The 18,387-nt window shown below is 37.9% G+C and overlaps 1 protein-coding gene across 3 annotated transcripts in view; it reads left to right on the top strand.

The window, feature by feature from the left end:
• The window catches only part of LOC132555873 (uncharacterized), a 28,183-nt gene extending 10,007 nt beyond the window's left edge, over nucleotides 1-18,176 (top strand). For 2 of the 3 annotated variants that reach the window (XM_060220245.1, XM_060220236.1), the window contains exons 12-19: nucleotides 415-599; nucleotides 1,230-1,310; nucleotides 3,646-3,726; nucleotides 4,585-4,602; nucleotides 10,508-10,713; nucleotides 11,719-13,323; nucleotides 14,186-14,373; nucleotides 17,375-18,176. In XM_060220245.1, coding sequence (XP_060076228.1) covers nucleotides 415-599; nucleotides 1,230-1,310; nucleotides 3,646-3,726; nucleotides 4,585-4,602; nucleotides 10,508-10,713; nucleotides 11,719-13,323; nucleotides 14,186-14,373; nucleotides 17,375-17,612 — 2,602 coding nt within the window. In that variant the 3' untranslated portion in view covers nucleotides 17,613-18,176. The remainder of the gene's footprint in view (nucleotides 1-414; nucleotides 600-1,229; nucleotides 1,311-3,645; nucleotides 3,727-4,584; nucleotides 4,603-10,507; nucleotides 10,714-11,718; nucleotides 13,324-14,185; nucleotides 14,374-17,374) is intronic. The other variant, XM_060220253.1, reaches the window with a different exon arrangement.
• The last annotated feature ends 211 nt before the right edge of the window (nucleotides 18,177-18,387 follow it).

Below are 18,387 nucleotides of genomic sequence, written 5' to 3'. Positions count from 1 at the left end.
GGTCAATTTTAGTAAATCATGTGTGACCAAACTTACAGGTCAATTTTAGTAAATCATGTGTGACTAAACATACTGGTCAATTTTAGTAAATCTTGTGTGACCAAACTTACTGGTCAATTTTAGTAAATCTTGTGTGACCAAACTTACTGGTCAATTTTAGTAAATCATGTGTGACCAAACTTACTGGTCAATTTTAGTAAATCATGTGTGACCAAACTTACTGGTCAATTTTAGTAAATCTTGTGTGACCAAACTTACTGGTCAATTTTAGTAAATCTTGTGTGACCAAACTTACTGGTCAATTTTAGTAAATCTTGTCTGACCAAACTTACTGGTCAAGTTTAGTAAATCACGTGTGACCAAACTTACTGGTCAATTTTAGTAAGTCATGTGTGACCAAACTTCTATTTCCAGGAAGTATATTGAGTGTTCCATGTGTCGATTTGCCACAAGTTGCAGCATTGCTTATGCCAACCATATGATGGGATTTCACTCTTGTCAAGTGTCCAGTCTAAATCTTAACATCCCCTGGGAACGTAGAATGGAATCTCCCATGTATTGTCTGTGTGGATTCGGGTCAAGATATGGCAACAAAATAGGTAAGAATACCTGGTGATGACTAGAACTGATCTCGGAAAAATCTTATAAGATCAACAATATGTAGTAATTTCAATCTTATAATACATAAATTCAAAATCTCCAAATTGTCTTGTTTTGTTCTCTTAAGTAATAGAGATATGAATTGTTTGAAAACCTGCACGACCATTGTCAGTTTCCTAGTTGTTGATATTAAAATGAACTAAATTACTTCCAATATTTATCACATAATCAACGTGTAAATTTGTCCATTTAATAATTGTGTATATATCACTTAAGTAATATACCCTTGAGCATTTTTGATTGGCTCTGCCAGTCAGGAACTGATCATGATATGGACAATAATGTTACATCTTGAGGTTAAAATGGCTGCCTCCATTACGTTTTTATTCTCCACATTTTTAGTTCAGAACCTGCCTAAAGATAAATTCTTGGACTTATGTAATAAGAAGAAAAATTAATTAATTACAAATATGATTTTTGTGAAAGTGATCAAAGGTTTCAATTTTTACTCGCTGTAACTCACAAAAATAAAAATTCATCAGCCGTGATTCAAAAAATCACATTGGAAACACAAAAGTGATGTAAGATTTTGTATTTATTATTAAAGTATATTTGACTTTATACTACAGCTAACCATCTGGTATACTGTACCAAAAGGACATGTTATATGGCCAAGCCTGACTTGCCAATGTCTGAGGAAGGAGGAGATGGTAAGCTATTAACAGAATATATCCAAGCTTCACAAAATATCTGGGTTTATAAAATCTTGTATATTCTATTATTTTTTGTTCTCTTTGTTAGCAGTTGAATCATGATAAGCATGATTTGTTACTGGAATAGAAAACAAACGCTTCAAACATCTTTCACTCATACACCACTCTGGCCCCCAAAACAGCAATCTGACTTTTTATACACCACCACAGTCAATAAACCACTTCATTCACCACCGTGGCCCTTAAAAAACACTGCTTTTAGGCCTTCATACACCATGCCACATCAGAAACACAGCTCTGACACATCATTCACTCTTCTGTCCCTGAAAACTCATTTCTGACCCATTACACGCCACTCTGACCTGTAAAACACTACCCTGCCACCCACATTCATTACTCTAGGCCCTGGTTTCTTATACACCATTTTGTCCCCTGAAACATTACTTGGCCCCAAAAAATGCACTGGACCCTCATACACCACTTCAGCCTCTAAAAAACCACCCTGGCCCCATATACACCACTATGGCCCTAAAACACTTTCCTGGCCCCATATACACTGCTTTGGCCCTAAAACACTACCCTGGCCCCATATACACCACTATAGCCCTAAAACACTACCTCAGCCCTTCATTACTTGGCCCCTGAAAAGTGCACTGGACCCTCATACACCACTTTATCCTCTAAAACACTACCCTGGCCCTATATACACCACTATGGCCCTAAAACACTACCCTGGCCCCATATACTCCAATATGGCTCTAAAACACTACCCTGGCCCCATATACACCACTATAGCCCTAAAACACTACCTCAGCCCTTCATTACTTGGCCCCTGAAAAGTGCACTGGACCCTCATACACCACTTTATCCTCTAAAACACTACCCTGGCCCTATATACACCACTATGGCCCTAAAACACTACCCTGGCCCCATATACTCCAATATGGCCCTAAAACACTACCCTGGCCCCATATACTCCACTATGGCCCTAAAACACTACCCTGGCCCTATATACACCACTATAGCCCTAAAACACTACCCTGGCCCTATATACACCACTATGGCCCTAAAACACTACCCTGGCCCCATATACTCCAATATGGCCCTAAAACACGACCCTGGCCCCATATACTCCAATATGGCCCTAAAACACTACCCTGGCCCCATATACACCACTTTAGCCCTAAAACACTACCCTGGCCCTATATACACCACTATGGCCCTAAAACACTACCCTGGCCCCATATACTCCAATATGGCCCTAAAACACTACCCTGGCCCCATATACTCCACTATGGCCCTAAAACACTACCCTGGCCCTATATACACCACTATAGCCCTAAAACACTACCCTGGCCCTATATACACCACTATGGCCCTAAAACACTACCCTGGCCCCATATACTCCAATATGGCCCTAAAACACTACCCTGGCCCCATATACTCCAATATGGCCCAAAAACACTACCCTGGCCCCATATACACCACTTTAGCCCTAAAACACTACCCTGGCCCTATATACACCACTATGGCCCTAAAACACTACCCTGGCCCCATATACTCCAATATGGCCCTAAAACACTACCCTGGCCCCATATACTCCAATATGGCCCTAAAACACTACCCTGGCCCTATATACACCACTATGGCCCTAAAACACTACCCTGGCCCCATATACTCCAATATGGCCCTAAAACACTACCCTGGCCCCATATACTCCAATATGGCCCTAAAACACTACCCTGGCCCCATATACACCACTTTAGCCCTAAAACACTACCCTGGCCCTATATACACCACTATGGCCCTAAAACACTACCCTGGCCCCATATACTCCAATATGGCCCTAAAACACTACCCTGGCCCCATATACACTGCTATGGCCCTAAAACACTACCCTGGCCCAACATATACACCACTATGGCCCTAAAACACTACCCTGGCCCCATATACACCACTTTAGCCCTAAAACACTACCCTGGCCCAACATACACCACTATGGCCCTAAAACACTACCCTGGCCCCATATACACTGCTTTGGCCCTAAAACACTACCCTGGCTGCTCATACTCCACTGTGACTCTAAAACAAACCCTGGTTTCTCACTCACCTCTCTGGCACCAAAAACACTGCTTTGTCATGTTATTCGATTTTAAACATGGGTGTACAACATATTCAGTGTATGGTGTACGAAACAATTTCAAACTTGAATATACAAAATTGTTCAAACTACGGAATTCATGGAAATATTGTGTTAGGACGAGGGAGGCATTTAAAGTTACAAGAGAGGGGTTTATATTTCCCACATATTTCATAAAAAATTGTTTTTCAGAAGATATGGACCCAAGGAGAAAACCTGGAGCGTCCATCTTAGATGTACTAGGTCTGGTGAAGAAGAGGACAGTGACACCTAGTAAGTCATTTGACGTGGATATATAGAGATTTGTGAAATCATTGATTACACAAAACTGTTTCACTTATCATGTTACACTGGGGTTACCTCTTGCAGTAATCCTTTTCTTAATGTATGGTGTTGTTCAGCAAGAGCTGCATATTAATGAAATATTGCTCCCAGGAAAAATAATCATTGAAACATTTAATTTCTAGTTGATCGTAATATAGTAATTGCTCTGTTTATTTATGAGTTTTAATCATTAGGTTTTCTGAGGATAGATAGTGGCGAAATATTCCAGATTGTTAACCCTGTGTATTTAGTGTTATTATAAAATGATTGTGTGAAGACAAAAATACAATTAAGTAAGAGAGAAGTATTTTTGATAAACTCTGACAGAAGGTGATACCATAGAGAGAAATATTTTAGATAAACTCTGATATAGAAGATGATACCGCAGAGAGAAGTATTTTTGATAAACTCTGTGACAGAAGTTGATACCATAGAGAGAAGTATTTTTGATAAACTCTGATATAGAAGATGATACCACAGAGAGAAGTATTTTTGATAAACTCTGTGACAGAAGATGATACTGTAGAGAGAAGTGTTTTTGATAAACTCTGAGATAGAAGATGATACTGTAGAGAGAAATATTTTACATAAACTCTGTGACAGAAGATGATACTGTAGAGAGAAATATTTTACATAAACTCTGTGATAGAACTACACCCATATCTAAACCTTATTTGAATCAGACTTAGATAAATGACACCCAACGCAAATGTTGTACATACTTTTATAAAATGACGGTATAGTTTGGATTGACTTCCTGAAACATGAGGAGCCATCATTGATAAAGTTCTGATTTAATTTCTTCAGAGGAGGAGATTACACATGGTAAGCTCTGTGTTCTAGATGTATCATGCTTGCTGCTACAGCTTTATCATCCTAGTACTAGTTAGTGTCACGTAGAATTCCTTGATATCCAGTCAACGCTTGTCAGTGTGTCAATATCATACATTGTTACCTGACTATGTTCATGTACATTAAGCATTTTCGGCTGTTTCCTTTGAAAATTGCTTAAAAAAATAGTAACGAAGCAATCCACAGTCAAAATTGTTGACTGACAAAGAACATCTCCAATTGCCCAAGCTTCCAAAAGATTATGGTAAAGCGTCTTTCTGATCATGATTGCCTATTCTTGATATGTCTTAGATATGTCAAAACAAATCAAATAATGTATTGATTTGTTTTAGGATAAATAGCCTATATATGATTATTTTGGAAAATTCAGGTAACAAAACAGTTGTTTCATGTCATGTATGTCAGTCAGCAGCTTGCCAAGGGACACAATTTATTGGGTCAGGGGTCACAGTTTATCAGGTCAAGGGAAACCATTTATCAGGTCAGGGATACTATTTATGGGGTCAAGGGACACAATTTATCAGGTCAGGAGACACAATTTATTGGGCCAAGAGACACAATTTATCAGGTCAAAGGACACAGTTTATCGAGTCAGGGGACACAATTTATCAGGTCAAGGGACACAATTTATCAGGTCAAGGGACACAATTTATCGCGTCAAAGGACACAGTTTATCAGGCCAAGGGATATAATTTATCAGGCCAAGGGACAGCGCTTATCGGGCCAAGGGACACAATTTATCGGGCCAAGGGACACAATTTATCGGGCCAAGGGACACAATTTATCGGGCCAAGGGACACAATTTATCTGGTCAAGGGATACATTTTATCGGGCCAAGGGACACAATTTATCTGGTCAAGGGACACAATTTATCGGGTCAAGGGACACAATTTTTCGGGCCAAGGGACACAATTTATCAGACCAAGAGACACAATTTATCGAGTCAGGGGACACAATTTATTGGGTCAAGGGACACAATTTATCAGGTCAAGGGACACAATTTACCGCGTCAAAGGACACAGTTTATCAGGCTAAGGGACATAATTTATCAGGCCATGGGACACCGCTTATCGGGCCAAGGGACACAATTTATCGGGCCAAGGGACACAATTTATCTGGTCAAGGGACACAACTTATCGGGCCAAGAGACACAAATTATCTGGTCAAGGGACACAATTCATTGGGCCAAGGGACACAATTTATCGGGCCAAGGGACACAACTTATCAGGTCAAGGGACACAATTTATCAGACCAAGAGACACAATTTATCGAGTCAGGGTCACAATTTATTGGGCCAAGAGACACAATTTATCAGGTCAGGGTCACCAGACCTATTGGGAAATATGTTTGACTGTTGACTGATGAGGCCTGAAACAATTGTATATTACTTCTGTCTCCTTCTATCTGTCATCACTCATCACTCATACTATTTCCATCATAATATCATCAGACATTGACACAGCCATGAAACAGCTGCCTTGTTTATAGCATGCTTCTGTATGTACCATATCTGGCAGTAAATTTGTCCATATCATATTTCATTGCTAATGGCAACAATTGTTATGACACAGCTGCAAATTTCTGCCTGGTAGAAATATAGGAATGACAATAATAAAGGATCATACATGACTTTCCATTCATATCAGATTCACATACCAAATCTAAGACATTTGTTAATCCTCAATCAAAGCAGATTGAAAAATTCATGACGATCTTCACGAATCTCATTTCATAGGGAAAAGGCAGGTCCAAGAATAGGCTTCCAACTAAATTGGAGTTATTTCATGATATGGCAATATTCACAAAATATATACATGTAGTTTACCTCTGAAAATTTCCCCAAAGTGAAATAAAAAGATTCTTTCCCATTTCCATGGATAGAAGCCTTGAAACAAAAATACGGAACTTTTGCAACAATATTGGCAATTATACCATCTTAGATTGTCACAGAACATAATTGTAAACATTCTTCTGTTGTATCTCTTTCCTTGGTGATGTTACAATGCTTATGATGTCATAAGTTATGACATCACAATTAAAGTAAGAACTTTAAGCCAATGAACAAGGACATGTACAATCGTCTACAGTTGTATGTATATTCATGTTTTATTTGTATATAAATTCTTGATGCAGCTGCCTTAGGTAGGATTCATTGTTTGTCTGATTTTACTTCATAACTTGCTCTGTAGAGAAATTTTAAGAATTATTTTGATTCATTCATGTCTGTCTTTTATTATTAAGTATTAAGAATTATCAGCTTATGCTTGTAACTCTAAATTATCTAGGGATTTAATCCTCAGTAAAGTCTGTATGTAACATTATAACTCTTGATATATCCCTGTATGTGCTCCCCAGTAAAGTCTGTATGTAACTCTGATATATACCTATATGAACTCCCCAGTAAAGTCTGTATGTAATTCTGATATATCCCTGTATGTACTCCCCAGTAAAGTCTGTATGTAACTCTGATATATCCCTGTATGTACTCCCCAGTAAAGTCTGTATGTAACTCTGATATATCCCTGTATGTACTCCCCAGTAAAGTCTGTATGTAACTCTGATATATCCCTGTATGTACTCCCCAGTAAAGTCTGTATGTAACTCTGATATATCCCTGTATGTATATATATCCCTGTATGTACTCCCCAGTAAAGTCTGTATGTAACTCTGATATATCCCTGTATGTAGTCCCCAGTAAAGTCTGTATGTAACTCTGATATATCCCTGTATGTACTCCCCAGTAAAGTCTGTATGTAACTCTGATATATCCCTGTATGTACTCCCCAGTAAAGTCTGTATGTAACTCTGATATATCTGTATGTAACTCTGATATATCTGTATGTAACTCTGATATATCCCTGTATGTACTCCCCAGTAAAGTCTGTATGTAACTCTGATATATCCCTGTATGTACTCCCCAGTAAAGTCTGTATGTAACTCTGATATATCCCTGTATGTAGTCCCCAGTAAAGTCTGTATGTAACTCTGATATATCCCTGTATGTAGTCCCCAGTAAAGTCTGTATGTAACTCTGATATATCCTGGTATGTACTCCCCAGTAAAGTCTGTATGTAACTCTGATCTATCCCTGTATGTACTCCCCAGTAAAGTCTGTATGTAACTCTGATCTATCCCTGTATGTAGTCCCCAGTAAAGTCTGTATGTAACTCTGATATATCCCTGTATGTACTCCCCAGTAAAGTCTGTATGTAACTCTGATATATCCCTGTATGTAACTCTGATATATCCCTGTATGTAACTCTGATATATCCCTGTATGTAAAGTCTGTATGATATATCCCTGTATGTAGTAAAGTCTGTATGTAACTCTGATATATCCCTGTATGTATCCCCAGTAAAGTCTGTATGTAACTCTGATATATCCCTGTATGTACTCCCCAGTAAAGTCTGTATGTAACTCTGATATATCCCTGTATGTACTCCCCAGTAAAGTCTGTATGTAACTCTGATATATCCCTGTATGTACTCCCCAGTAAAGTCTGTATGTAACTCTGATATATCCCTGTATGTACTCCCCAGTAAAGTCTGTATGTAACTCTGATATATCCCTGTATGTAACTCTGATATATCCCTGTATGTACTCCCCAGTAAAGTCTGTATGTAACTCTGATATATCCCTGTATGTACTCCCCAGTAAAGTCTGTATGTAACTCTGATATATCCCTGTATGTACTCCCCAGTAAAGTCTGTATGTAACTCTGATATATCCCTGTATGTACTCCCCAGTAAAGTCTGTATGTAACTCTGATATATCCCTGTATGTACTCCCCAGTAAAGTCTGTATGTAACTCTGATATATCCCTGTATGTACTCCCCAGTAAAGTCTGTATGTAACTCTGATATATACCTATATGAACTCCCCGGTAAAGTCTGTATGTAACTCTGATATATACCTATATGAACTCCCCGGTAAAGTCTGTATGTAATTCTGATATATCTGTATGTAACTCTGATATATCCCTGTATGTACTCCCCAGTAAAGTCTGTATGTAACTCTGATATATCCCTAAAGTCTGTATGTAACTCTGATATATCCCTGTCCCCCAGTAAAGTCTGTATGTATCTCTGATATATCCCTTTATGTACTCCCCAGTAAAGTCTGTATGTAACTCTGATATATCCCTGTATGTAGTCCCCAGTAAAGTCTGTATGTAACTCTGATATATCCCTGTATGTACTCCCCAGTAAAGTCTGTATGTAACTCTGATATATCCCTGTATGTACTCCCCAGTAAAGTCTGTATGTAACTCTGATATATCCCTGTATGTACTCCCCAGTAAAGTCTGTATGTAACTCTGATATATCCCTGTATGTACTCCCCAGTAAAGTCTGTATGTAACTCTGATATATCCCTGTATGTAGTCCCCAGTAAAGTCTGTATGTAACTCTGATATATCCCTGTATGTAACTCTGATATATCCCTGTATGTACTCCCCAGTAAAGTCTGTATGTAACTCTGATATATCCCTGTATGTACTCCCCAGTAAAGTCTGTATGTAACTCTGATATATCCCTGTATGTACTCCCCAGTAAAGTCTGTATGTAACTCTGATATATCCCTGTATGTAGTCCCCAGTAAAGTCTGTATGTAACTCTGATATATTCCTGTATGTTCTCCCCAGTAAAGTCTGTATGTAACTCTGATATATCCCTGTATGTAGTCCCCAGTAAAGTCTGTATGTAACTCTGATATATCCCTGTATGTACTCCCCAGTAAAGTCTGTATGTAACTCTGATATATCCCTGTATGTAGTCCCCAGTAAAGTCTGTATGTAACTCTGATATATCCCTGTATGTACTCCCCAGTAAAGTCTGTATGTAACTCTGATATATCCCTGTATGTAGTCCCCAGTAAAGTCTGTATGTAACTCTGATATATCCCTGTATGTACTCTGATATATCCCTGTATGTACTCCCCAGTAAAGTCTGTATGTAACTCTGATATATCCCTGTATGTACTCCCCAGTAAAGTCTGTATGTAACTCTGATATATCCCTGTATGTACTCCCCAGTAAAGTCTGTATGTAACTCTGATATATACCTATATGTACTCCCCAGTAAAGTCTGTATGTAACTCTGATATATCCCTGTATATACTCCCCAATAAAATCTGTATGCTGAAGTATTTTCATAATGCTGTCTGTCCACAACATCAGCCTTTTAGGTATTCTTTGAACTGTTTTCCTGCACATTTAACAATTTCTTTCGTCTTTGTTCTTATACACACATCAAAATAATAATCCATATACGCCATTAATTTTGAACAAGTATTTTAGGGAGACAGAAATATTTTCACAGAGTTTAATGGTTCTAAATCTGTCATTTCCAGACTTTGTGGATTTCACTTTCACTGCATCTGTGCATGCCTAATCAGAAGACATCCCGTAGATGTTACGTATCTCACTCCTTTTTGGATGGTTTATAACCCTTTTCACAGGTTTCATGTATGACTCCCATGTTGTGTAGAACATGTTTATGATAATTGAGAAGTTTTTATCATTTTTCTTTCTTTCACCTTAACATAGAGCATGATAATTATATGTATAATGTGATCTTCCACATATTTTTTTCATTTCTCTGACTTGTATGTGTTAACATTCAAAGATGATAAAGATTTGTGCCTTAAGGTAAGTTTTGGTGTTGGTGTCAACTTCAGTCTAAGACCAAAGACAATTGGACATCTTTTCATATTCCAATTGAATTTTCAGCTGGCAGACAGTAGACAAAACTGAATTTGAACGAGTAGCTGGTGTAAGATTGACTAATGTAAGAATTTATCCTGACAACATTAGATATAATTAAAATGATATCTTTATATCTTTTTCTTTTGCTGCACATTTCTCTTTTTTCAATTTCAGAAGTGATTAAACGTTCTTCATGGGAAGACCCACCAGCGTTTACTAGTATGAAGACCGAGGTCCCAGATGTAGTTGACCCCACTCCTGCCCCCTCACAGAAAACGGAGACTGAAGAGATCCCACCTGAATTAACTGGATCACAGAAATGGACAACAGTTAAAATCAAGGACTCGGCAGTACCATCAAAGACCTCTGTTTTCCTAGGGGTAGGTGTACTCTTTATATTACTTATGTAAGCTAAGTATAGTATTCAGAAGTATCCCCAACACTCCAGGGGTGACAATCACTCTCTACACACATGGATCATTTCGTGGCAATATTGAAGCCACAAGCAAGGTAATTTCATTGATCTATAGTGGGTTTCAGTTGAAAAAAAACTAACCAATCACAGAGTGTGACACTCCTTAGATGATTAGAAATGAGCAGTACACAACTTCCAAGCCAGTACAACATATCATCATGTGACCTGAAGATTCATTTAATGTAAATCAAAGAATCAAACTAGTCATCTGGTTTTATCCAAAAAGTGTCACACATGGGACCCTGATTGACTATGAAAAGTTCCAGGGGTGCCGAGAGCAAAAGTGAGCATAACCCATACCATACAACTATCAAGTTTAATGTTTGCAGTAACTTTGCATATTGTATAATAATTTTTTTGAACAGAGGCAATATTTTCTATCAGATTACAAGGGTATTATTGAACTTTCAAAGTTTTGAATTTGAGAATGAGAAATGTTTTAACCATTATTTCCTTCTCTTGAAAGGCAAAATTATGACATGGTTATAAATAGATATTTAAGCTCTGACACCAGATGAAGAAATCTTAGCATGTCAAAATAAGTTGATTAAACAACATACTGTAGCATTCTTCAGAGATTGACTATGGCAGTGTTATTTTTAGGATGGCATTTTCACATCTCAAAAAGATTAATTTTTCTGTAAACTATATACAGGTGACAATTTCTAAAAAGAGATAAACGCTATCTTAGTCTTGACTTAAATAAATTAAGCTGCCTTAGCTTGGACTAGGACAATAAACTCAACAAAACAAACACAATCAACTGAAATTTAGAGTTGTTGGCATGGCATTATTTATAGTGTGAGTTGTACGCATCATTTATAGTGTAGGTAGCACGCATTGTTGATAGTGTGAAGGTTGAATTTAGGGATTGAGAATATACATATATGTGTGTCATTTATATCTACAGGTGGAGGATATAAAGATGGCTGAGGAAGAGGATGAAGATATGGATGTTTCTTTGTCCGATGAAATGAAGGCTACTTTACAAAATATTGTGGATGACAACATTAATGAAACTATATTAGACACAAAAAACACAGATGTGGACACTACAGAAGCTGACACATTACAGTCTGAAAATGTTTCTGCGGAAGCTGACACATTACAGTCTGAAAGTGTGACTACAGAGGCTGTCACATTACAGTCTGAAAGTGTGACTACAGAAGCTGACACATTACAGTCTGAAAGTGTGACTACAGAGGCTGACAAATTACAGTCTGAAAGTGTGACTACAGAGGCTGTCACATTACAGTCTGAAAGTGTGACTACAGAGGCTGTCACATTACAGTCTGAAAGTGTGACTACAGAGGCTGTCACATTACAGTCTGAAAGTGTGACTACAGAGGCTGTCACATTACAGTCTGAAAGTGTTACGGATGCTGAGATGTTAAACTCTGAGAATGTTAGTAACAGTGCTGGTAAGTTAGATGACATTGTTAAAAACACATCTGAATCAGGTGTGATATCACCAGGTGTGACAGATGAGTCAGAAAAATCACCTGATAGCTTGTTAGAGGATGCCTGTCTAAGAGACGTTACAGAGAACAACCAGGATGACTCAAAACATTTATCAGAATCTGGAGCCGAAGACAGTGAAAGTTATGTTAAAAATAAATCAAATGATGATGTGGATAATTTAGATGATGATGAAATTAATGAATTATTAAAGGATGATGTGGAAAAGAGTGAAAGAGTTACATCCAAGGATAAAATGGAAGTAGAGTGTGATTCTTTGGATAAGGAGAGGGAACTATTAGGAGATTCCCAAACCAAGGGAGATAATTCTGAAAGGGACAGTAATGTAGCTTCGTCCTCACAAAAGGAAGAACGGAATGCTGCATCAGAGGGATCTTGGAATCAAGATCAACTGAAATCAAAGACAGAAGATACAAGTTCAACTGTAGACCAAGATGTTGCAGAATCTGAATTTGAAAACACTACAGAGAAACATATGGAAGAATCCTCAGAGGACATTCAAAAGGCCTCAGTAAATTCTATGGATAATGATTCAGTAGATAGTAAAGTGGAAGACACTGAAGTTCTACCCTTGCCAGAAGTGATTCAACAACCCGAACAGGAGTCAGAAATTAAAGATAGGGAAGAAACATCTACCATGGAACAGATGGAGACAAATGAACGCTCAGATGAAACTGAAAACAAAGATTTGTTAGAGGATAAAATGGAAGAGCAATCAACAGATTCTTTTAAGAAAAGTGAAGACATCAATGGTTTGTCAAGCAAGGGAGACAATTCATCTTCTGATAGCAAGGGAGACAATTCGTCTTCTGATTATAAGGGAGACAGTTCACCAAACAAGGGAGATCATTTGTCTTCTGATGCTAAGGGAGACAACTCACTGGACAAGGGAGATAATTTGTCTTCAGAAGAAAAGAGAAACAGCTCGCAGAGCTCAAGAGAAAGCTCATGTGCAGAAGGGAGAGAAGATCACTCCAAAGGAGATAGAAAAGTCAATGATAGTGGGGATCACTACAGACAACACTCCAGGGACAGGGTGTGTATTTTCTCAATGCTTTGTTTTTAGGCAAATGGTCTTGATGTCTGTAAATTGTCTGTAATTAGTACTTAGTCATTTTGAATAATATTCTATTTTCAAAGATTTCAAATTATGGCAGATCTCAGAGATTTGATTCTATAATCAAATTAACTGTTGCTTAAATTTGACTAATCATCCCAGTTCGTTATGTGGAATAATAGATCTACATGCATGTTCGACATATTTTCACAATATGTAGCTTGATTTGTCACAAATAAGGAACCAGGTACCTCCATGCAAGTTCATCTTGTCAAGGTTTCATGGGTAATTTTTAGATGTATATTACTTACATTATGGAAATATTTTATGATCTTTGTTGCCTGACATTCTCCTGTGCAACACTGGGTCCAACTGTCATAGTTATAGTAGTATGTTATGTTGTAATTAATTCTATACACATGAAGTAAATGAAACAGTGATGTGTGATAAAGCGTCCTGGGTGGTTAAAATGTAAAATAGTCATTAACCCTCCGTCTCTGGGTTTGTGGGTCTTAGGCCTATGTGGGGCAGTCACCAGGAACTGGTTTTCTTCTGAAACTTAGCTTTCCTCCATCACCCAAACTTGACACATCCTTAGATCCCATAAGACATAAATTAAAGCAACACTGAAGATATTAAAAAGAAAATGATATGGGGAAGGACATTTTAATATACCTTGGAACAAAATTAAGGGATACATGCTAACTTGTGTTATAAATATGCTCACTGAAATCCGAATACCATCTGTTAGACCTCAATTCCTGGCACTTTAACACTAACAGGTAGTCACACTGTATACGTGTATAAGACCACTCACTTATAGACATTTGTTGACTTCCAGGAGCGCTATGACAAAGACAGATCAAGAAATAGAGATTCCAGGTATGATGATAGGGCATCAAGATCCGATTACCATGACAACAGGTCTCAAGGAAACCACAGGTCTTATGGCGATCACCATGGCGACAGGTCACATGATCCCAATAGAGACTGGGACAGAAATCACAGCAGATCTCACAAGGAGGACAGGCAAGTTTGTTAGCTTTTGAGCATGTTATTAGTTTGTGAATATCGGTTTTTCATTTTTATCAATTTGTGTATCATTTTAGATATGAGAGTGTTTGTTGCTGTTTAAAAAAGGATGGACTGTGTAGTACTCTCATTGACACAGTGTTACCATCAGTAGGATGGACTGTGTAGTACTCTCATTGACAGTGTTACCATCAGTAGGATGGACTGTGTAGTACTCTCATTGACACAGTGTTACCATCAGTAGGATGGACTGTGTAGTACTCTCATTGACAGTGTTACCATCAGTAGGATGGACTGTGTAGTACTCTCATCGACACAGTGTTACCATCAGTAGGATGGACTGTGTAGTACTCTCATCGACACAGTGTTACCATCAGTAGGATGGACTGTGTAGTACTCTCATTGACACAGTGTTACCATCAGTAGGATGGACTGTGTAGTACTCTCATTGACACAGTGTTACCATCAGTAGGATGGACTGTGTAGTACTCTCATTGTCACAGTGTTACCATCAGTAGGATGGACTGTGTAGTATTCTCATTGTCACAGTGTTACCATCAGTAGGATGGACTGTGTAGTACTCTCATTCACACAGTGTTACCATCAGTAGGATGGACTGTGTAGTACTCTCATTGACAGTGTTACCATCAGTAGGATGGACTGTGTAGTACTCTCATTGACACAGTGTTACCATCAGTAGGATGGACTGTGTAGTACTCTCATTCACACAGTGTTACCATCAGTAGGATGGACTGTGTAGTACTCTCATTGACACAGTGTTACCATCAGTAGGATGGACTGTGTAGTACTCTCATCGACAGTGTTACCATCAGTAGGATGGACTGTGTAGTACTCTCATTCACGCAGTGTTACCATCAGTAGGATGGACTGTGTAGTACTCTCATTCACGCAGTGTTACCATCAGTAGGATGGACTGTGTAGTACTCTCATTGACAGTGTTACCATCAGTAGGATGGACTGTGTAGTACTCTCATTCACACAGTGTCACCATCAGTAGGATGGACTGTGTAGTACTCTCATTCACACAGTGTCACCATCAGTAGGATGGACTGTGTAGTACTCTCATTCACACAGTGTTACCATCAGTAGGATGGACTGTGTAGTACTCTCATTGACAGTGTTACCATCAGTAGGATGGACTGTGTAGTACTCTCATTCACACAGTGTTACCATCAGTAGGATGGACTGTGTAGTACTCTCACACAGTGTTACCATCAGTGTTACCATCAGTAGGATGGACTGTGTAGTACTCTCATTCACACAGTGTTACCATCAGTAGGATGGACTGTGTAGTACTCTCATTCACGCAGTGTTACCATCAGTAGGATGGACTGTGTAGTACTCTCATTGACACAGTGTTACCATCAGTAGGATGGACTGTGTAGTACTCTCATTCACACAGTGTTACCATCAGTAGGATGGACTGTGTAGTACTCTCATTGACACAGTGTTACCATCAGTAGGATGGACTGTGTAGTACTCTCATTGACAGTGTTACCATCAGTAGGATGGACTGTGTAGTACTCTCATTCACACAGTGTTACCATCAGTAGGATGGACTGTGTAGTACTCTAACTGACACAGTGTTACCATCAGTAGGATGGACTGTGCAGTACTCTCATCGACACAGTGTTACCATCAGTAGGATGGACTGTGTAGTACTCTCACTGACACAGTGTTACCATCAGTAGGATGGACTGTGTAGTACTCTCATTCACACAGTGTTACCATCAGTAGGATGGACTGTGTAGTACTCTCATTGTCACAGTGTTACCATCAGTAGGATGGAATGTGTAGTACTCTCATTCACACAGTGTTACCATCAGTAGGATGGACTGTGTAGTACTCTCATTGTCACAGTGTTACCATCAGTAGGATGGACTGTGTAGTATTCTCATTGTCACAGTGTTACCATCAGACCATACATCAATAAGATCAGGGTATTAAGGTTGTGTAATCACAGTTGCCACTATGTATTATTGGTTAGAAGTCCTTGCTTGTATAACTTGATCTACCTGGACATTAATATCTGATTCTATAGTGGTATGTTATGGTGGCCTTGTATGGTGTGTTTCTATAGTGGTATGTTATGATGGCCTTGTATGGTGTGTTTTAAGTGAGCATTAAATATGTCAGACAGCTTGTGTGTTTATCATAAAAGATGAAATCAAAGTTCTGTGTGATTTTTGAAGGTGATACACATAGTATAGGGACTTATGTGTATCATTACAGTAGCCATTTTGTAACATTTTCTTCATGAATATTTCTGGGTTGTTTTAAAGACCTCCCTCTACCTCACATGTACATCAATTTGCAGTTGTGTAATTTAAATAACAAAAGACATGTATTTATGAAAATAATTTTATTGCATGTTCTGAAATTGCATTCTAGTTACAGAATTATACACCAACACAAACAATTATTGTTTACTGAAAAATCATTCATTTTTGTGGAGGATTTATTTCCCTAAAATTCACAGTTACTATCAACTCACAAATTATTTAAGAAGTGATGTAAAAATCAAAATTGTCACAACGAATTTAAAAGCAAATGAATTCTTAAGATTTATCCACAAAATCAGGCACTAAAAAAAACAATTTTGTAAGACTGTGAAATTTGAGCCCGACAAAAAACTCCACAGTACCTGGTAGTCCTTTTAACTTGTAAGTGATTGTGTTATTACTTTCTGTAGATAATTTGGTGTTTACGAGAAATATTCTTGACAAAGACTACTGATTTAAACTGCTGTCGGATTTTACCTGCTTGTTGTTAATAGTTTTTGTCTCCGTCAATCAATTTCTTTTGATTCTGTTGTTGCTTTTATCTACAGCAAATTTCGAGCAAATTGGGAAATGATATGTTACATTCTAACATGCAGGACTAATTTATTGTCCTCTGAATATGATATTTAAGTGTTAATTTTATCTGAGGAAGTGATTCTCTGTACTGATGAAATGATTATTCTGACATTTTTCAGAAATTGGAGACATTCAGATAATAGAAATTACCATGGCAACCAGGATCACCATAGCTATCAAGGTCACCGTGACAATCGTAGTTACCATGGAAACAGTCAGTATTCTAGAGATGGGCGAGATGACAGGAGACAGGGAAGCTATCATGATAATTATCAGTCTAATAGAAACCATGGCAGCTTCAGAGGTGGTCGTGGTGGCTATGGAAACCGTGGAGGTTACCAGGGAAACTATCGGTGATGTGATCATTAATTTGATTCATGACCGATGAAATTACTTGACAAAAGAAAACTACAACATTTTTGACATTAAGGATCTCCACAAGTTGTTTTATACAGCGTTGTTTAAGGATTTTATGTTTCTGGAGTCATGAAGAATCAAACTGGTTTCAGAATGGCTAACAAAGACTATAGGGCAAGAGATACCTCAAAAAAGTCATCAGGACACATCTAGTATGTAACATACGTTTTATCTGGTGGTTATAGAATTAAATCTGGTCCTGGGACATGTACGTTAAGTATACATTTAGTACACATACTCTGGTACTAGAAGTATACATTAAGTATATATACACTGGTACTAGAAGTATACATTAAGTATACATAAAGTATACATACTAGGATACTAGAAGTATACATTAAGTATACATACACTGGTACTAAAAGTATACATAAAGTATACATACACTGGTACTAGAGGTATACATTAAGTATGCATACACTGGTACTAGAAATATACATTAAGTATACATACACTGGTACTAGAAGTATACATTAAGTATACATACACTGGTACTAGAAGTATACATTAAGTATACATTATCTGGTACTAGAAGTATACATACATAAAGTATACATTACTGGTACTAGAAGTATACATAAAGTATACATACACTGGTACTAGAAGTATACATTAAGTATACATACACTGGTACTAGAAGTATACATAAAGTATACATACACTGGTACTAGAAGTATACATAAAGTATACATACACTGGTACTAGAAGTATACAT

The sequence above is a fragment of the Ylistrum balloti genome, unplaced genomic scaffold (genome assembly GCF_031769215.1).
Source record: "Ylistrum balloti isolate Yb309-2 unplaced genomic scaffold, AGI_CSIRO_Ybal_v1 Utg369648, whole genome shotgun sequence".
NCBI lineage: Eukaryota > Metazoa > Mollusca > Bivalvia > Pectinida > Pectinidae > Ylistrum > Ylistrum balloti.
The sequence above is the reverse complement of the archived record's forward strand: the minus strand, read 5'-3'. Positions and strand labels throughout refer to the sequence as shown.